Genomic DNA, 22,393 nt, shown 5'->3' with positions numbered 1-22,393 from the left:
TGAAATAAAATAGCATGAACTTGCTAGTTAAATTTGCTTCTGCCCATAATACAACATTGTGAGGTACTGTTAACACAGTGAGGGATTGAACAGTGTCCTGGAAGACACGGATAACTTCAAGGATTGCAAAAACAGAAACAGGATGAAATAATAGTTATATGCTGACAGACTAATGACAGCTGCTACGCTGGTCTGGGAGCTCATCAGCTAGCAATAACAAAAGAAAAGAAAGCCCAAACACGTCTAACTAAGCACCAAATACTTCTAAGACAATGGTAATACGTGGCCATGAAAAGACCAAATGTTTTTGTAGTCTCTGTTTTGAGCAATGCATGTCCGATAGAGGGAACACCATTCTGTATGGTACTGGTGCGATCTCTGGATCATGGACAGAGGCGGCTATGTGTCTTCTGGTGAAAGATAACACTTTACATTTCCCTTGTTTCCAGGGTTGCTGCACTATTTCTCTAAGAGTCAAATGAAATTGCCTTGCCAGAACAAGAGGATTTTATCACAACAGCACTGAAACTGCTTTTCGGCCTCCACAGGGTAGAGCACTGCAGTCTTTTGAGAGCCCTAGACAGTTAAATTGAAATAGCTCTGCATCTTATATGAACTATATGGTTCTCTTCCTTCCTCTCTCTCCCACAAGGTTCTTGTCCATGTTCCAAGCCATAGTCCCCTGCCTCTGAGCTGGAAACGGCTCTGCATCAGCTCTCCCATTAAGCTGGGAAATATATCTGGGAGGAAAGAGCACAGATATTTGGTTAGTGGTCTCAAAAAACTCCCACTTACACACTGATCAACCCAAAGCTGCTTCTGCTGCTTACTAGGCCTGGGAAAAGAGGAATGCGGCCTTTGGAAAGGACTTTTCTTAAGAAGCCACTGGGCACTGAGACTGTTGTTTGACCATTTTCTTCAGTGGGAGCTGGAGAAGTATTGCATGTTCCACAGGTCTGTGCAGAGCTATTTAGGGAGTCTGGTGACACTAGAGAAGTGGTGTAAAGAAACAATTCCTGCCATTCCAAGCATGATTTTCCCATTCCTGTATCAGTCCTCTGAATCTTCACCTTCTACAGATTTTCATGTATGGAGGAGATTGTCCATAAAGTGTGATCAGAATGGTAGGAGGAGCAAATGGAAACTGTCAATGTCAGTACAGTGAGCTGGTCTCATAGGTTGACTTGTCACCTCTGTCACCCTTCCAGAAGCCTTCATCCAACTTGGCAAGAGGGCATGACCCTTGTGTGAGAAAAGCAGGCAGCTGAAAAGGCAGGTAAACAGCTGGCTAAAAGATCTCGATGCTCCCATTATCATGTGGGCTTCTGGTTACAGCTTCTATGTAATGGAGAAGGGAAGGAAAAGCTTTATCCGAAACCCTAAAACTAACATTTAAATTGATAAAAGCAAGTTGGACTGGACCCTTGGTACTAAGTATCACACCTGAGACAATCACCATGTCAGTGACTAGTCTCATCTAACAGAAGGTTGCTTCAGAATTACTGAAGGATCAAATGACACATTTGAGAATCTGCTACTCCAGCTAAATTTCCATATCCATCTAGTGAAAACCTTTGGGGTGTTTATCAGAAGAGGAATGGTAGAAGGGGGTGAGAGGGAGGTGAACTCTTTAAAATAGAATTTATTTTCTGGCTACCTTCCTTTCATAAGAGGAGGAAAAAACCACCAAACCAACTTCAGCTTAAATTACAGGCATGCAGACAAGCTCTCTCAGCCCCAGAAATTCATCCTACATGTTGATTAATAGTCAAACTATTACAGCTTTAGCATGAAAAATGGGCTAGCCTTCAATTGAAGATTGCCTGTAGCTAATGATGCAGTGGAATGAACATTTTCATTCCAGCTAAACCATTCCTGTTCCTGTAAAAATAAAGAAATCCAATCTTGGGTTATGAAAAAGACCTGAAGAACTCTGCATACTTCTTGGCTTAAAATAATACCAGGCACTTTAACAAATCTGTATATACAGGATATGTTACCTGTGAAGTCGAACATACATATAATTACATACATGTACATGTAGAGTATAAATATCTGAAGTGAGGTCAGGGAGTGGAAGAGAAATTGGTGTCTGTATCCTAGAATTTCACATGTACAAGTGCATTACAGAGTTACTAGATTTTAATATACCTCCTGTCTCAGGCTACAGAAAATTAAAATATAATAAAGAAAAACATGAGAAGGAAGTGCAGCAGGCTGTATAGCATCTGCCTGGCAAGGCTGCCTGACATAAGCAAGACTTGCCTGGAGATCTCCCTGTGGTTCAGCCCCTGGCGCCATCAGTTGGGCTTGAAAGCAAAAGCAGCGGAAGGAGGCAATTAAAAGTGACTCTGCACCACTCCACTGGAAAAAGAGTCCACTGCACCCACCGAAAGAGAGTAAAAAAGGATTCAGGAGTATGTAAGACATGGATTGTGTCTCTCCAGCTTTAGTGATTTCCCTTATGGAAGCACAGCACTTTACACTTTTAACCTTTATGCCTCTGAAGTCAAATATCAACTCTTTGTTTTAATTTCAGCACATAAAATGCAAACTCCAGTTTGGCCAATGTCAACAGCACATTCTCCCTAAGCCACAAGTAAGGTGCAGGGTATAAAAAGCACCACAAGGTAGAAAGCTGAAAAGCGGAATTACACACAAATAGTGACTGCCACCAGAGATTCTGCTGGCTGCACCAGCGATTTTCAAGATTATGAAACTCAGAGAGGGTGTGGGGGAAGGCCATGAGTTTCAAACCATCCTGTTGGCTGCAGGAACGACTATTAAAAGAAATTAAGAAAAAAGTCAGACCCCAGAAGAAGCAGAAGACACCATGTTCCAACTCTAACCAGCTGAAGGAAAGTTTATATAAAAACAATCACTTGGTTAGTGACTCATAAGGAAAGAATCCCTAAGCTTTCTTCAGGGAAACCCCAGTAAATAACATGTCTAAAAACACATGAAGATGGTGTTGTCTGTTCCGTTACGATACTCAGTCCACATGATAAAACTTTTGGCAGCAGAACAACCTACTGAGCATAGTTCTCTCTGGGAAATCCAAAAAACAGTAAGCACTGCCGTGGCTGCTTGCAAAGTCTGCCTCATATTCTAGTTCTTGTATGACATACAAGAACTTCCCAGTCTAATACAAACTGGGAAGAAATGTGAAAAGAACTCTTTTTGTTACAGCATTGGAGAGTGCTTCTCTGTTGAGTGCATGCAGTTGTACTCCCAGGATATATAAAACCTGGATTTCAATACATTTTGCATCTTTTATAACTAAATGTTATGGATTTAAATATCCTGCCGTACTACGCCCAAAGAAACTGAATGAAAAGCTTGCTGCATGCACAGCCTCCCTGGAATATGTTATCAGACACACAGCAGGCTGTGCAAGAAATAGTATTCTATCCAAAGAAGGGATGGATATAACTTGCAATATAAAACTTTGGCTATAAGTGTTATTTTTCTCTAATTTTTTTTTTTTTTTCAGATTAGCACAACATCTTGGAAGCATGTTGTTTATTTTTAAGCGTATCTTCCAGCAAAGAGACTTTAAACTCAGTAAAGTAAGATCATAAAAATAAGAGAAATTACAGTGGTTTCCAAACAAATGACCTGATCTGAACACCGTGACGCCTGAACTTGGACTGACTAAAAAACTCTACTGTTGGAGATTCCAGGTAGGAATATTAACAAAAGCATTCTGTGTCAAGCAGAGCTTACATTCTGCAGCAAAGCCGCTTAGTTTTTGCAGACGTCTAGGAAGACAGAGTGGAAACTTGGTAGCAACTTACTAGTAATTTTACCTTGCTCTCTAATGAGTTTTTAGCTTGTTAAGTGTGAATGTGGACATTTTAATTTGCACTGGAAATTTACCCTGCCCAAAGTTATTCCTTTTCATACTGAATACAACGCGTTTTAGTTTATGCTGCTCCCTGTATTTTCAGCTGCTGTAGATCCATAGCAGATTCCAGAAATTTTCCAGGATATAGCCAGAAACTTGTCACAAAAAAACGTGAAGGTTGGAAGCATTGAAGAGTCATTCCCAAAGGATTGTGGAGTTACCATAGTAAAGCAGTGTTTTCACCAAAATTCTCAGCAACAAAAGCAGTAGCATCCCTGATATTTGAACTGTAATTTTCCATTGTCAGCGGGGGTTGAATTTGGAAGGAACAGAGTAGTTGTGACAAACTTGCAGGTATTTGTGACTATCTGTAAACTCTGGTAGATAGCTTAATGCTCTTCTGTATATAATAAAATATATTTTATAAAAAGCTATGAAAGAGGAGCCTAAAGGCCACCAAGTACTGAAGAAGCAAGAGTTTCTCCCAGAAAAAAAGCAGCTGCAAGTAAGATACCAGCAACTGCTTTAAAACAGGAGCATCATTTAGGTCAAGTAAACCATTCTCACATCTGAAATGGAAGACTGAACTAGAAAAAACATAGGCAGGAATGACTTGGCCTGAAAACCCAGCAACGCACAAAAGAGGAACAGGTAACACTGAGAAGCGCTGCATCCTTTTATCTTTCATGGAATGGCAGTGTTCCTAGGCCTTACCAGAGAAAAGATGTGTCTGTGTTGCCCATAGACAATTACCTAAGAACCTGGCCCTCAGGACAGCTGAGCTTCTGCTTCCACGGACCCACTGTCTATGAAAGTGAGAGTGAAGTAGTCTACAGTCAGGAGATCCAGACTTGGAAGTAATAATCACAGATTATTCTAGACACAGACCCCTAGAAATACATGCAACTCCCCAGTGGATTCCTATCAGAAAATATCTGAATTTTGATGGGAAAATGTTGATACTTGTATACACTAAAGGAATCTCATTAAGCCCATACCTGAGAAACAGACACGCACACTCTGTGAAAGGTAAAATCCTTGGAAACAAAAAGATGGAGAACTTCATACACATGCTTACATATAGGCTAGTTTACAAGGATTCCTGATTTTAAATCACTTGAACAACTGACCCAACAAAACCACTTCAGCAAATTTCCAATCATCATACTCTAACCTGAGATGCTTCCACCAGGTAAGGACAGACACTTAAATGAACTACTATTAAATTTTAAAGATTAATTGAAGAGAATCTGGTAAATAAGCAGAACAGGAGAATTAATCACCACTTGTTCTTAAAAGACAGGCAGAAAGAAATCACTGCATACTCGAAAGATGTTGGAGTGAGGTATTTTTAAAGACAAAAGATTAAGACATCTTGCCAGTCCTGCTCCAAATCATAATACTGCCTTCTCGGGCTTGAAGAGAGAACTCCTGTGAAACAAATCATGCTCCTTGTTTACAGAATTCATTAGTATCAAAATAATCCTAATCCCATGTCCTCTGCTAGTCAGAGCAGTGACAAAAAGGTAATTTGCATTAAGACTCTCTGTTTCCAGAGGCACTGAAGGCTAGTGACAAACCTTTAACAAAAAACACAGACAGGACACTGTTGCGTAATTATCCATCAGTTCTCTCATGTCATTCTTTAACTGCAAGGAGAACCATGTTTTTAATCTAAATTTGAAAAGCGGGATTCTGGTCCATGACTGCAGCTTCTAGACAAATAGTATCTATTCACAATATTAAAAACAGCTGCTCGGAAGGCATCATGCTGTGGCTTACAAAAGAAACTGTGCAAATAAGATGGAACTAAATAAAAGAAATATGACATGGGGCAGAAATCACAGCCTCAATCAGACAATGCCAGGACTAGCTCTAGGAAAGGACTTTATTTTAGCAGAACACTAATCAGACTACAGAAAGCATGGAAAAAAACAACAGTCCCCTAAATACAACACTAACGACAACACACCTACCCAGAACAGGTGAAATTCTAAATCTCTGTAAGTTGATGCCATTGACTTTAACATACCCAGCTTCCAGTCTTTCCATGACCTAGATTGGTTGCAATTAAACCATTTCTGAGCATATGCATTTACTCATCAGGTTAAGAGGCATGTCCTGCAGAGCAGTATATAACAAAGAGCACAAGTTCAATTTAAAAAAGAAAGAATGTGAAGGAAACAGAGTATGACCACTTGTTTCTCAACTGCAGGAATAGGGATTTTAGGAACAAGGGTATAAAAGCTATCAAGGAATCGCACTGATCAAAACATCCATAGCAAGCTCTTCCTAGTGCAAAATACCAATTCTCCAAAACTGGCACACTCAATATATCATGTCATATAATACAACAAACAGGGAACAACAAGGACAGGGAAGACATCAGTCAATCAAAGGCCACAATGGAGCTGGGAAACAGGTGGGACAGGAGCTGAGGAGTGACCACAGAACAGGAACACATGACATCATGGAAGGAGAGTTACATGAGTGGAGAATGCAGCTGCAGAATGGAGGATTTTACTCACAGAACATGGGGCTTGAGTCTGACTTGGCATATGGAAAGTAATTATAAAACCACCTCCACAAAAAGAGATAGGTAGGAAAGGTTAAAGAAGTCCAGGATGAACTATGTATCAGACTAGACATTGCATATCTTGGGTTTTGTCCAAACTGGAGTCAGGGAAAACAGCATTCAGTTTCTTCTGATCATCTTGTTTTCCCTTGTAAATGAGAAAAAAGAAGTATCTGGCCATTCACCAACTGCCCTCCACCCTCATGTCCAATGACTACATTTCCTGTTATACTGTAAATGCTATGGAAGGGTGAGTCTGGTGACATTTTTGGCAGAAAAAAATCTTTCAAATTTTTATTTACTCCCAATTACTTCTCAGGAGTAGATTTTTGTGCAATTACTGATTTGGAAGACAAGGAAGATATTTTAGGATTGTCCTAAAGCCCAGTGATACTTGTGAGTTTCCCCTTCTGTTCAGTGCCCCTCATGGGTGACCACATACTGTTGCACTAAAGGGGCAATCAGATCTTCCTGGCTGCAGCTATTCTAAGATCTGGAGACACAAGGACTTCAGCCTGGAGTCCAAAAGACCTTTGTGTCAGAGGTTGGCACAGCACAGTCCAGAAGGACCTTCCTCTCCACCAGCCAACTCTCAGTGTTCATTGACCAGGGCTGGCAAAGCACCCTTCGAAGTTTGCCGCCTTTATTGCCTTCCCCAAGGCAAATCTCACTGTATGTCCGGAATAGGGTTGACACTTATGTTCCATAATCTGAAACTTCACCACTAGAGTTTTCACCTTTCTCTAGAGCTTCAATGAAATCCTTCATGAGAGTGGAAGTGGTACAAAAATTAGCTGTGCCATAAAGAATGAAGAATTTAAAAATATTTTCAATATGCAGATGCCTGCCAAAAGCACAGTAAAGAGCCCACCATGAACACATTACAGGAATTAAAAAAAAAAAAAAAAAGTTTGCTCGTTTCTAAATTTCCTGGAGTTTGCTTAATGTCAGCAGTCCCATTTAACAGCAGAAATGTAAAACCCTGTGACAGCTATTGAACCCCCGACCCCTGATAGGCAGGTACCAGCTTTGCGGGGACTGGTTTTGAAATCATTCAGTCCGTTAGCCTGCATCTTGTTACAGTCAGTGCAACTGATGCAATACTATGAATCTCTTTTTCCTCTGTACATTTTTAACTCTCTCATGCCAGCAATTATTTTACTCATACAAGAATATAAACCAGGGCTGCTCTGTTTCTTGGGGAACATTCAGGGAACAAGGTTGCATCTAGTTTAGTTTGAACTAGTAAATATTTAGGAGAACAAGAAGATAGTTTTTATCTGAAACATATTTTCATATCCTTGAACAGCGAAGCAGCAAGAAAGGGACTGCAAAACAGCCTGCCATTTCCTTTGCTCCCTGTATTTTGGACTGCTTTTGACCCAGCATGTGTGAGCATGCACACTCACTTGCTTGGTCTGCTCTTTTACACCGTGACTTCATTGTAAAGTTCAATTCATCTGTTCAAAGCAATGACTGAAACGCTGTCTATAAAATTATGGCATTTTTCCACTTAAAAAAAAGAAAACAACACTTCATTTAAAAGTTATTTTTAAACCTAGTTGGCCTGAAGCCAATTCTAGTCAAAACTGAAACGGATTCTTCTTTTCCTAGAATTCAGTGCCTTCCTTTTCTAAAATATATCAGTTTAAAAAAAAAAAAAAAAAAAGAGAGTAAAACCAGTAAATCCATGGTTTACACTTCTTTCTACACCGTTTTACCCTCTGACATATTAGTAGAGTTTGTTTTTCAACATACTGCTATGCAACAATCCGTTTTTGTTATGAGTCTTTAATTTTTCTAGTTTAGGAACTTAACTCGAACACAGACTTCAGCAATCCCAGAGCTGAACCACTTTCAGTTTGAATTTGCCCGGGCACTTGTAGAGCATCATCACAGCCAGTAACTGGCTGAGTCAGAGGTTATGTCTGGGAGGTGATTGAAGACCCTTCAGAAACATGGCTGAATTTGAAAAAGAAAGCATCAGAGCCTTATTACAATGCAAAGATACATATGGCTTCTGGCACTATATCTGCATTTACATGTCAATAGCCAAGCATGAAATAGATGAACTGTGAGCACTACTGTCATATACGTAGGTAGAACGACTATCACTAAGTTCCCATTTTCCAGGACTCTCTCAAGAGCCAGAAGGACATCTGGTCGTCTTAATGAATTAGCTGATCTGGAATCTGGGCTTAGTAAAACTATGCCCCTCAAAGGAAAAAAAAGAAAAAAAAAAAAAAAGAAAAAAAGAAGAAAAAAAAGACAGACTTGAATCTAAGCAGTTAATGTCACCAAGAAGTATTTTAAGGAATAACAGGCAAACTGACCTGGCAGGGAGAGTATTTTCCTCCTCCTTTCAAAGGGAATCCTATTTTCCCAAGAGAAAATTCAAACTAAATTACACTAACTGAACTTATATTCAGTGAATGTTCACATGCGCAGTATTATCTGTGACAAATTCACTGAGATGTGAATACAGGATTTACATACTTCAATTCTACATGTTTCGTGAAGGGTATCAGCAAGCACAGTAATGCAAAATAATTAAAAGGTAAGAGCTTTGTAGTTGCTTTATCCACAAAAATTAATTTAATCAGATTGTCATTTTCCAAGTTGAATTTTCTCAAGTCTGAGTTCAACCTTAAAATGTTGGATTCTTCAAATTAAGCAGAAATAATTAGCTAGCTCAGGGCTTAAGAATGCAAAGAAAAAAGGTTAATAAGTGACACTTATTAAAAAGTGTCACTTTGGTTTTGAGTATCTAAGGATTTTGAATCAAAATTTCATGAGGACGCAGCTCTATCTAATCTTTTAGCCTAACCATGTTGGACACATCCTGAAGATGGACTTCATGAGGAAGTTACAGGTTTTGCTATTGTTTTCAAATAGCACGCTCTGGAGGGCTGGTTTGGGAGGATTTTTTTTGCGTTTGTTTGTTTGTTTGTTTGCTTGCTTTTTTTAATGAGGGTGATGAAGATGCACAGGGGAGGAAGCAAATTCACAATGGTAGATTAAGACAGTCAGAAGCATTCAGTTCCTCTGTCTTCAGTACCTGGAATGAAGGTACGATGCTCTGTGCAATGCTCCACTCTTCCTCTGGGCAAGGCTGGGGAGTGGAGTTCAGTTTTCATATTAGTAAGATGTGGCCTGCCAGCATGTGCTTGCTGAATGAGGTAGGTCTCCATTACCTCATTCTACAGGATCCTTTTACAGTTTTTATCCAACAAAGCTTTTGAAGATATATTTAACTATGTGAAAAAATCTCATGTTAATGATTGTGCAACAATAAAAAGTAAAAATAAAATGATTAATAATCCGCTGATGATTATAAACACTCTTCACTTCACTCCCTCCACATTTGCTTAGGAACTCGTTACTCCAACGTTTATTTTTATTTTTGTAAATCTAAGAATGCAAAACTAAAGGCAGAGGTATAAAAGCAGCCACAATTTGGATGGGTGGGTACAGGATCTTCACATATCTACATATGACATGATCCACAGTATGAATTCCTGCTAGAAGAACTAGCAGGAGGGTTACAGCTCTGCTAGCAACCCAGTAAATCCGCACCAGGACAGTAAGGAAGGGTTATGCAGCTTTGCAGCATAAAGCTGCATAAGAAGCTTTGAGAAACCATCATCACCCCCAATCTGCCGTTCCTGTCTTCCCCCAACCCCTTCTCAAAAACTCACTTGTCCCCTCTCAGGTTTACCCATTTCATTTTTCATGCCACTAGGTGCAGAAATCTCAAGATGTTTGCGGAGTTTAAGCCCCTGCAGGAAGCCGCAGGCTAATTCTACCTATCTAACTAGGACAATGTCGCCTCCAGAATCCAGCATGAATAACCTGTGTGAAAGAGAAGGGGGAGACACAGAAGAGGATACAAGAATCCTTACAAGGAACTGGGTGCAAGAGGAAGACCAGGATGTTTTTCTGGAGATTTCTTTTGGAGTTACCTTCTGGATGATAGCCCAGGCCAGAGGGAGAACACTTCAGAATCTACAGCAAGAATTGCTCTTTGCTCAGAGTGAAAGGAGAGCTAACAGCTCCACAAGTCCTCACATCTCACAGGTTTCTCCTATATTTGCTTACGGATGTCCTGCCTTATGCTAGCAATTAATTCTATGTCAGATGCTACTGGTCCCGACCTCCGTAGGGTGCCCCAGAGCTCAGGTCTCTGGAGAACACAGCTGGTCCATGCAACTCCTGAACTCCAGACTCTCTTTCTGCCAGCCGCAAGAGCTCTTTGGTGTCTCATCTTTGCCCACTTCCCTTGCCAGAGCATCTACAGTCTAACCTTTCTCCTCTGGAGACCAGATCATCATCCACTGCAGCAGCAAAGCCTTAAGTCAGTATATCGTAAATAAACATTATAAACATTACCCCGACATAAAGTTCCTCTCCCTGTGCCATCAATACACCACTTCTCTGAACCTGAGCTGGGCTACTCAGTCCCAGGTACTATGAAGACAATAGAACTCAAAACCTGGTTAGAAATACAAGAACTAAAAGCAGACAAAATTCCCCAACCTTCATAACACTTAAAACCCACCTGTGCCTTTCCCAAATGCTTCAGACTCACAGCGAGATGGTACCGACAGTATTTCAGAGGCTACTTTCAACATTTGCTGTCAAATGTCTTTTAATGCTCCAGATACATAGATACATCTTTCTAAGGGTTAACATACCAAAACAGGAAGGGGGAGTGTGGGGGGGAGGGGAAGCACAAAAGCTGTACAACTTCTTTCTGTGGTATGACAAATTCTCTCTACATCATATTCCAAAGTGTGAGATGTGCAATTTCCATTCTTAAGCTCAGTAAAAATGGCATAAAAAAGTACTAACCCTGGGAACTGGTTGAGTATTAGTTTATCAGATCAACATCAGCAAAACTGTCTTTTTATGTGCTGCTTACTTTCAAAAAAAACCCCTACCATGCATATTTCAGTTCTCCCTCTCCACACCCCACACCCTTCTGCTGCTGTCCAGCTGGAACACATCAAGGGTCTAGAAGCCAAGTCAAATGTTGACCCCACCCTCCTCCATCCATTTTAAGGCACCTTCAAAGCCAGTACACTGATCTAGTTCAGCTTAGCCAACAACGCCAGCAAATCTGTTATTTAAGACTTTAGTGCTGGCTTTTTATAACTGCCCATTAATACAAGCTTTGATGTATGGTCAAAAAATCCAGCTGTAATGAGTTTCATCAGACTGTAGTAACCTTTCCTCAGAAGGTCTTTATTACTATACCTTCATAATATTTGGTCCCAGTACTGTTTTATAGTATCATTCTTACTGAACTGCCTTAAAAAACAACACTCAGTGACACTTAACACATCTCATTCCCCAAAATTAAAACAAAGAGCCATTAATAGTTTTCTAGAAGACACTTTTGCACCCACATTTTTAATAGGAGTTTGCAGTTACGAGCATGCAGGCAATAGTCGTGTGAACCAGAATATAAACCAATTTTCCTGACAAAACCCTTGAGAGAAGATACAAAAGGATTTTGTAAAAGGACAAACAACTTACTCTGTTGTTCCCCTTTGCAGGATGCAGCAAGAAGAGGGGAGAAAAGAAACATTAGATACATTAATTTTACATGCATTCAGTCTAACTTGTACAGTTCTGGAAACAGCTCAAACCAAATGAGGAACTGACTCAATGAACATTCTCTGAAACCTTTAGTTAGACAGCTTCCAGGGGAGCACAGGACATTTGCAAAAGATTTTAAATGTTCGGTGAAGTTGTAAATTCACACTGTTTTTAAAAAATTCCTCTCTACACAAACACTCTGATTCTACTTTTGCTTCCATCAGTGTAAATCAGGAGCAGCTCCTGGGCAGTTGGTGGACACTAACACAAGGGAGAAGAAAATGAAGCCTGAAATGATCTAGGGGTGGGATGGAAGCCAGAGGGATTTTCGTGTGCTGGTAATACTGAACTTCCAGTATGCAAAGCAACCCACCATACATGTCTGTTTAGCCTTGCATGACAGCCACTCCCTACGACAGGCCAATGAATGGGAAGTTTATGATCCAATGCCTTTTAAAAAGCAAACATTGAACTTTTAGATTAGAAATAAAAATAAGGAGGAGATGGCATTAGGGGACAGAGGAAAGGAATGGATGGTGCTAGTAAGGTAAAGTGTGCAGATCAAGTTACGACAAACATCTGCGATATTTTTTTTAATTGTGAGTTTTGCCACGAGCTGGCATGAACAGTGTATATTATACAGTGGGAAGTCAGCCAAAATAAACACCAGCCTACAGTTGAGAAATATAGTCTGGAAAGGTTAGTCACAAAGTTGTAGTCATTTTTTTAAAAAAGGAGGGGTTTTGGATGCATCAGCCCAGAAACCCAGCAGTAAAGTCAGCTGGAAAATGGATATTCCGTTTCAAAGTGAATTGGCCACAGTGTGATTTATATCAAGCAAGCTGACTTGCATATGGGTTGAAAAAATAAAAACACTGATTCACTGCTATCCCAGTGGCTGTCAAAGCCCACGTCCTGACAAAAGCAAATCTCCTGGGGGAAAGAGATGACTTGGCAAGCTGCAGAAGAATTCAGGGGCTCATAGAGCAACACTGAGGAGTGATTAAAGATAGTTAACAAGAGAGTGAATATATAAACATGAGTGTGCATCCCCATGTGCAGAAGGCAGGCAAAATGAAGTGAGGAAATGGAAGAATGGGGTGATTTGTTTAGGCAAAAATAAAAATTAAAATGCAACAGCATTGGACTTAGCTTACAGGATTAAATCAGTAATAGAAACTTCACATTAGCGTCAGTCAGTACTGAGCCCCATTACCACCGTAATCACACAATTTTAAGTAGCATTACTAAAAAAAGAAAAAAATAACAGAAAAGTTAATATTCTTAGTTGAGAGATTTGCCCCTGGTGAGAATTCAGAACAAATCTCTAATTCAGTGACAAATTTCTACTTTCCTGCCATTGCAGAAGGAACCCAGCTAGGGGCAACTGAGTTGGGTTTTACATCAATGTCCTTGTATGCAAGCAGCAGAACTGTTAATGAAAGCACACAGCTTAGCTTTCAAATTCCAGGCTGCACACACTGCTCTGGCAGTTACAGAAAGCAGGCCAGCTTCACCACTGCAGTACTCCAGGTTTACAGCACTATTAATCTATTTTTCATTTCTAAGCAGCAATTTTTCTACTTCTGGTGCCAAAGCCTTGGATACTCAAAGTTCCCAGCTGTGACATGCACATGAAAAAGAGTGAGAAGGTCAGTCTGGGAAGGGGCTAGGGTACCTCTTTCCCTTTTTAACTCTGGGATCACAAAGCTGTGGGGAAGCACTGAAGAAAAAGCAAGTTGCTGCCATTTCCTGGCAGCCTCTCTTACAAAAAACCATGGTGTCTAAATCTTTGAAGCAGAATAAAAGACTGAGTGTATGTCTCTAAAACTATTTTCTATTGTCACACAAAGGTGTGACACTGTGGAGTATGCACAGGATTTTAATGAAACGGTGATGATTTTTATTTAGGTTTCAGTGGAACTTCTAAGGTATCCTGGGCCTTGGAGCTTTCACTTTGTAAATTCAAAACCTTAAAAGTAGGCTTGCAGTGCACATTTGAACCTCTAGTCCTGCAGGAACAAAGTGCTTTGCAAGACTAGAGTAGGATCAGGCATCTTTCCTGAACAGCTTGATAGACTACTGGGCGAATTTCAAACTACAGGGGGTTGGAACAATAATATTCACTCTTTTTGTAATGTAGAGATATTTCCAGCTCAAAGAAGAACTGAATTTTGACTCCCTTCTACTTCTGTCTTTCCAGGAAGTCTCTCATCTTCTATCTAAGACTCCCTTGACAGACCAACTTTAAACAAAACCAAGAATTCTTTATAAATGTATTTTGAATACAAAATATTTTTAAGGGGAAGGGAGAGACAGGAAGACTGAAGAGAAGTTTAGAATCAAACTAATCCATCTTGCTTAAAAATAAAATAAAAGATATATGAATATGATAAACATGTCACAGAACGCAAAATTAAACCAGAGGGTGCAACAGCCTTTTTTAACATCATTATGAAAACCTGGGCAAGGAAAATAAAACACAAAACAATACAGTATTTTGTCCCTAGTAATTAACTAGGTAACCTCTCATAACTAATCCTTGTAAAATTACTTTCAATGTCTTAGGTAGGAAGTAATCTACTGAGACAGGCAACATACCAAAGAGTCACCTAATTTTATATATTTTTTTAAGGGAATGTCTCAGATACCTGGTAGGTCTCCTGTTAAATTGGTATTTGACTATTCTTTAAAAAAAATCATCATCATCATCATCACTGTTTATTCCTATAATAATTGGAGAATCCAGCAGTTCAAGAAGTCTCTGATTTATCTGTTGATTGCAGCCTTGAAGCTTGGTATGAAGAGACAAAGCTGAGGGTGGTTTGCTGAATAGCAGCCGGAGAAAATACAGGCAAAATTATACAGGAAGCCATGGAGGTATCACAAGAGAAATATGAGGAAGAGAAAGATGAAGACATAGAAGACAGCACAAGACCCTGGACTCAAGGAACCTGGCCTTCCCATGGAAAACAAGCAGAGAGAAGAACAAATTCCATCAAAATCAAAGCATCATTTCTAAAACCAGATTTTCCACTGAAGAAATCTAGTGGACTAGCAGACTTACTGAAGAAGGGTGCACCATGCATTAGAGAAACTTTCAAAAGCTCAAGTGGCAGGTATTTTTGCTAGTCAGCCTCATTTCTGGATATATCTCCTCAATCATTCACTTGATATTAAATATTAAAATAACTAAGTCCAAAAAATATGAAATGGTAGTTCGGCATATTCCATTTCCTGACTGTCTTTTCTGTTAAATAAAGGCTTTTATCCTGTTAAATTTGCTCCACATGACAATTTGCTGAGTAAAACTGCCTTTAGAAAGGGTTAGCATGCGTTTCATACACAAAAAACATGCAGTAAATCAGTAAAATAAATATACATGATTGCCTGGAATGCTGCTGTCAGTTCTGTAATACAGAGCTTGAGGGAATAAACTCTTCAAAGCACATCTTTACCTTAGAAGACATTAACAGAAAGAACGAAGCTCGGGAAACCCCCAATTACTCAACTTTTACTATACAGATCCAACAAAATACATTTATGATTTTGGAAGGTTTGGTTTGTTTGTGGTTTTTTTTAATATTGAGGTTTGACTCACAAATTGATCTTAGAGTATTTCAAAATTACCACAGAAGAGTACAACGAAAAGGCTAGCATTTTTTGAGGTATCTGCAGACATGTTTTCCCCGATGATACGATTGTTCTTGCTGACTCAAACAGAGCAGCTACTGGAAAACTAGTGAGTTATTTAACTTACTGAGGATTTATCAGGATAGACACCGGCTCGTAGCAGAGATGCCTTCCAGCTATCCACCTCCTCTTGGGAGTCACAGGCTAGCTCAAGGAAACGGTAATCCTTGTAAACATTCCTAGAACAAAGAGCACCACATTGTAAAACTAGCATTTTACTACTCTGTATCATGCACACAGCATTTTAAATTAAAAATCCTTTAGGGTCAGAAATTACTTGGTAATTGGTTTAGACAACAGACTTTATGGGATAGGCGCTTGTTTAATAATTACACGGAGTACGTGAAAGTATCTTAGAATGCTACGGCACAGCTCTGGAAATACTAATCATCTGAAAGCACCATGAAACTACTTAAAATCAATTTTCCAGCTTTTGCCAAAATGGAGCACTTTTAGGAAAACAACACTGTTGTGATGCAGAGGACAAACACATAAGACACGCCATCAAAACTGTGTCTCACGACTGCTGCTGTAAGCAATAAACATCAAAATAATTAATGATGCAACTTTTCCCATGTTAAATCCTTTCAGTGCATTATATCTTTTTTTCTTTTTTTTTTTAACATCATCAGTAAAAGGGAAAGAAAACAATTATAATCAGGTATTTTAAACAAACTAAACAACCTCTGATGTCTGCCATCATAGTAAAAAAATTGGGACACATTTGAATAACACCTCTTGCAGGTAATTCACATAATTAGATAAATATAGGGAATCACTTAATGGAAGAAAAGAGAAGGGAAGAAAAATACATATGTAGGAAGGTGGTACTTGTAAACTCTCCAATAAGCAGAACAGATTTTCCCCTTACGGTTTAGCCATTACTTTCTGAATTCAAATTCTATATACAGACCAGATCACTGTAAATTTGTCAGCCAACAGTCTTTTTAGGAAAGGCCACAAGCTTAGCTGACAAAAGTTAGGAAACCACATTTTGCTAGATCTTAACATTTACACAAGAATCAGTCTTCCATCACAACCAGACTGTTTTCTTTCCTTAGCAAGCCATGTAGAAGGGGGAGTGGGGGGAGGGAGGGGGGTTAATGGAGATTACTTCACTTTCAAAGACAGCAATGTCAAGGGGTTTCATTATGCAACCACAAAGGTAACTTCTGACACATATTTTGAGGGGGAAAAAATGTGAATACACTATAGAAGCAGGAAGTAAAGCTATTATTATCATTGCCTAGAGAAATTTCTTTAGCATTCAGGGACTGGGAGGATTTCACTGTCACACTGCCGGAATACAACCAACTTGATCTAATTCCCACTGACAGAGGTGTATCTCCCTTACCAAAGATGTCACCAGACAAATCCTAGCCTTGCTTTTTAGGGGTAGTTTCAGGAAACAGATAGAAAACAGGTAGAAAAATTGTAATTGAACAGGAAGCGTTCATGCCTGAGCACGAAGCAGCGATGACACCTAATCATTAAATTATCAGCCATGAAACCACAGTATGGCAATGAGAGTATACCCACCTCTGAATAGAGGGAAATCAGTTATTTTTATCAGGCTTATAGATTACATTCAAAACTGAAAAGGATTAAGGACGTACTCAGATTTCCTTAAGTCGGTGACATAATTCTCACTCATTTCAGTGGCTACATCTGAGCAGCCAGGCAGGCATGCTCAGCACCAGGCCTGCCCTACACTTCGCAAGCATCTGGATCAGAGATGCCACAAGAGTGTGCATCAGTGCTACTCAGGGCAGCACAACTATGCTTCCTTCCCAGAGAAACCAGCCTGCAAAGGGACAAAGAGACACTAAAGGGTCAGGTCCCATAGTTTAGGCAAAGCCACTGACCATATGAACGACTGAAAGTTCTATGGATTTTTTTACTTGATTAGAAACTTAAAATTAAGCCTTTTTCTTCCCTAAATCCAAATGTACTAATCCTGCCTTATAGCAAATAATAGCCTGGATGACCTCCTCAGATGCTGTTATCTTAAACTGACAAAAAAACACTTGAATTTTATTCAATTTGCAATATTGTAGAACTCTGAGTCAACATTTACTGAACAAAAATAACTCAATGAAAATAAAAAGAGAAGCAAAAATGAAAGTGCCAGAGGAAAAAAAAAAGCTTTAATTTATTGTTAGGAGAAACTTCTAACGAGATAAGTTTTTTAGCTATTTCAACGAAGCAGCTATAACTTTGAAGAAAATTGGGTACTCTCAGAAAAGATGACTAACAGTAGAGCACATAAAGGCTGTAAAACATAGCAATAGGGAAGTACCAAAAATACTTATCTACAAGAGCAAAACAACATGACACCAGCTTGTGAAAACATTTTTTCAGGACTGTCGTGTTATATATTAAACTTTTTGGCATTTTATGACTTGGTATACCAAGCATAGCTGTACAAGAAGGGTTTTTTGCCAGCTGCTTTGAACACATAGGAGCTTGCTGTCCTGCATTCCTGTCTCTGTATCAAGACTCTTCCTAGGTCTAGGGACACCTTATGGCTAAGCAGCTGATGGCTCCAGCTTTCACAGGCCCCTCACCCTGTAGTATCTAAGAGTTCCACCATTTTAGTGTAGGAATCTTACCCCACCGCCAAAAACAACGTAAGTTTCAGCTAAGTGAGGAACTGAAGGACGTGCACACTGAGCCCGTACTTGCAGGAAGCTTACAGTAGGGTAGGTAAATGGATGCTTGCCTCCAAAATCAGCTGCCCTGCCACTAGACTTCAGAAAGACTGACAGGCATAGGAACTTTACAAAGGAAAAAGCCAAAGTAACTTCTGAAAAGAGTGTGTCCTTTTTCTGTTACTAGTGGAATCTTACAAAAACACATTAACATGTTTTACTCATTAGGAATCCGCTGGTGTCTCGTGGAAAGCTGTAAAAATGTTCTTGAAAACAATTCAGATTTTCTGTTTTGTTTTCTCTTCCACTTTTTAAAAATTCTGAAGGTATCAGCACAAAACCAGTTACTACTCAATCCTCACCTACTTACTCCGTATGGAATATAGTGAGATCATGTTCTCATTGTCATCTTTATGGCAGCTAAATGGGATATTATGCATCAAAGAGAATGATATAATGCAGGATACCCAGAAGCAAAAAGATGAACTCTGAACAATACAAAACTTGTTGATACTCAGGCATCTTTAAGGGACTGTACAAACTAAACAGTTACAATAAATGGGAACATACCTAGAAAAACAATTTGCATGCAACATTTCTCTTGAATATTTAACATTTTTGAAATGTGAACATATGAAAGGGTAAGCTGTGTGTAAAGTTATATGCATATACCACATCCACCTATGCTGCTTCCTCCTGTAGGGTCTCATAATTGTAATTTAATATCCTGCACAGAGCATGAAAATGTATCTATAATGCCATTACTGGAAATTAACATAGTAATACTTTTTTCCAGAGTGAAAAATACAAAAGGTTACCATTTGTTACCTGCATATTGTATTATACTCTAGATAAATAAACCCCAAGAACTGTATTCCAGAAAAAACCTACAACATAATTGTGAATGGAGATGAACAGACTATTGGACTAAAAGCATCATTTCCAATTCCAGATTGGTTCCACATTCAGGGCACACCTTCTCTAGGCCAGGCTATTATTTGGAAGTCCAGCAGACACCCAGCTGTAACTTTGCTTACCTTACAAGCTCTCCGCTTTACTATTACCTTTGTTTCCAATATACTGGATTCCTTTCCTCCATATATTTCAGGTCCTAAAGTGAACTTCCTAATACAGAAATGAGCTTTACATTGTCCATAGGCATTTCTTTAAGCCCTCCCATCATGGAAGAAACCTAACATGAAAATGCAGGAATGAAGTAAGGTATTTGAAAATGTACAAGATGAAACAGAGAAGCGCCAGGTAAGTTTGAAGGCTGAGCCCAGCTGTGAGTTACTGAGAATCCTGTCCCACTAGTCTTGAAGCCTGGGCTGTCAACACTGCATAGAGAAGGCTTGATTACCTGTAAAACAGCAGAACTAAACAATCCAGGACCAACAGGTGAATAACACACAACTGAAAGTCACAGAGAAAGAACTTCCTAGTTGCCTGCTACAGTGGAGGCAATACCAGTAGGATTCCCTCTACAGCAGTTGCACATCAAAACTGCTTGCTATCTGAACAAATTTAACTGCTGGACCTCAATAAGTGTAGTATATCTTGCAATTTCTTAACACTAAGATAGGGTTAAATATTTATCTCCAACAAACCTGGAAAGATTTTAAGTGCAACTCCTGTAGACACATTACAAACCCAGTTAATATGCGTGCATATATATTAATGCCTATCCACAAATTAAGCATATCTGTAGGCAGTTTTTAGAGTGAGTTGGATGTGGGACATTTCAGTAGAAAAAGATGTACTGTATACGCATGTCATTTTTTTTATACATAGAGAAAATGCAAACCGAGATTAAACAAAGATGCATTTATTCTTGCCAATATGGGAGGAGACAGAACAGCAATTGCACAGCAAGAATAGTAGTCAAATTTTTAGAATTATGCCTATAAGCCACTTTAATCCTCCAAAGAACACAAAACCACATTTAACTTCAGCAGTTGCACTGAAACAAGTGAAGCTACTCACAGATGGAAAGAGAAAGGAATCTTCTTCTACATGGATTTCAAACAACTCTGCTTATGATCTCAAATGAGTTTTTGGTAAACATTTGGTCTTCTTATTATGCAAGCAAATTAAAATGAACATTAGGAATCTAGAACCAAATGCAGAGGAGGCCAATTTTATTCCAACATAAACAAAAAAAAAAAAAAAAATCAATTCTTGGCTATTTTTATTTGATTGTAATTTAAATCATACAGAATATGGGTTTCATAAATAGACACCTAAAATAAAAAAAGGAGAAAATAACAGAATCCAGATACTCCATGCATAATCAGGAAAAATAATCTTGGATGAAACTCTACTCTATGTTCTCTATTTGATCATCCTGCAACTCTGCTATATACACTCTGCTTATTCAACCTTCGTCTTAGTCTAGCATTTTAGACACCTGTAATTCCACAATGGCTGTTTGAAGACATGCATTATTTTTCATATAAGAAAGCTGTACTAGAGGCTTTGCAAATCATATATTTTAAAGAAACAAAAATGACCATCTGCTCTGAGTTAACAGCAATGACTAACATTTTCTATTAAGGCATGCCATTTCAGATCAGTCTAATGTGAATGCTAATGAAAATTAATTACACATGTCTCTGAAGATTTTTTCTTAATATATCCAGAAAGCCAAAGAGACAATCTCTGAAACAATGTCATGAAATAATAGCACTTAAAGCTTTTAACAACTAACTCATATAAGTGGTCTTCCAGAAGTGTAAGGATCTTTTCAAGTTCATACACACAAATACACACAGAGAACCAAACAATTTTAATTTTAAGGTGAAAATTAACAGAAGATACGCTGATCAGTATATAGCCAAGCCTCGAAAATGAAGTATCTAGAGTTCTATATGTAATCCAGAACAGAAATGCAGCCAAAGCTAACATCACATAGGCCAAAATCTGCAGTAGTAACTGGCACTAAAAAATTCCATAACTCCCTGGAGAAGAAGGTTTGATGCTTTTCGTGGTGAGGGATGGAAGCCTGTTTTGGAACCTGCTTTGAGGCCACACAGGCGCTGAAGCTGCTCACAGCTGTCAGTCCCTTGTCACTGGAGGGAGCATGGCTCCTGCTCCAGTCCTGTGCTTCCCTGGCTGGGGCAGTGGGACCCAGACCTTGCTGGGTCACAGCAAGCAAGCAAGGCGAAGCTGTCCTGCAGACAAAATCAAGTTTACCAGCCATGACTTAGCCCATGCTTACAAGACCTGTGTCTCTGGTAGGTTTCACTAATGTTTCAGATCCCACACAGTCACTTAAGGAATTTTCTTAAATGTGATAGTTACACTGTACTTGAAGGTATAGGTTTATGCTGCTGTTTTCTTTGCTTGAGAACCCTTTTTTGCTCAGTAATACCAGTTTTAAATCTCAATGCCTGCACCACCTATCCACCATACTATGTTTTATTTATCATAGAAAGAATTCTTGTCAATAATGATAAGAAGGAAATATTCCAGGGGAAAAAAAAAACCAAACCAAAATTACAAAAAACAAACCAAACTTTCTTTTTTTTTCTTTTTTTCTTTTTTTTTTTAATGTAATAGACTTGGGGGATAAAGGCTAGTTATGCCTTGGATTTGTGTATTTTTTCTATTCTTAAATATTGTACTTACTTATTGTAAATATTGTACTTACAAGCATCTTAGAAGTTTTTTACAAATATTAGCTGCTTTTTTCTGGATTAAATTTGTGGAGTTTTTTAATTAAATATATTCTTATTCTTCGCTTTCTAACAGAGAGGGCTCTGAACAGCTCCAGCTCTTCCTGGGGCTTAGCTTTCTGAGTAATTCAAAAACAGTTAACTAAACATACATCTCATCTTAGGCTTTCTCCTTCAGCCTGGCTTTCATCCAACACCTCCTTTGACCCGGTCTCCTTTCGCTAGTTCCCTTTATTTTGGCCCTTGCCCAATTTCCCTTATGTACGGATAGCAGTTAACCACTTCCTGTCCATAAGAAGAAATTGAGTACTTAGAGCTCTAGTGCATCTGGAGTTCCAGAGAAGACTTCTAG

At 39.0% G+C, this 22,393-nt stretch overlaps 1 protein-coding gene across 7 annotated transcripts in view; it reads right to left on the bottom strand.

The window, feature by feature from the left end:
* Positions 1-22,393, bottom strand: part of DNM3 (dynamin 3) — a 176,823-nt gene that overhangs the window by 39,261 nt on the left and 115,169 nt on the right. For 4 of the 7 annotated variants that reach the window (XM_030494442.1, XM_030494443.1, XM_030494447.1 and 1 more), the window contains 2 exons: positions 15,784-15,895; positions 11,961-11,972 (listed from right to left, as the gene is read on the bottom strand). In XM_030494442.1, coding sequence (XP_030350302.1) covers positions 11,961-11,972; positions 15,784-15,895 — 124 coding nt within the window. The remainder of the gene's footprint in view (positions 1-11,960; positions 11,973-15,783; positions 15,896-22,393) is intronic. The other 3 variants (XM_030494444.1, XM_030494445.1, XM_030494449.1) reach the window with 1 other exon arrangement.

Source organism: Strigops habroptila, chromosome 8 (genome assembly GCF_004027225.2).
Source record: "Strigops habroptila isolate Jane chromosome 8, bStrHab1.2.pri, whole genome shotgun sequence".
NCBI classification, from domain to species: domain Eukaryota; kingdom Metazoa; phylum Chordata; class Aves; order Psittaciformes; family Psittacidae; genus Strigops; species Strigops habroptila.
Note: the sequence above shows the minus strand (reverse complement) of the source record. Positions and strands in the feature narration are given on the sequence as shown.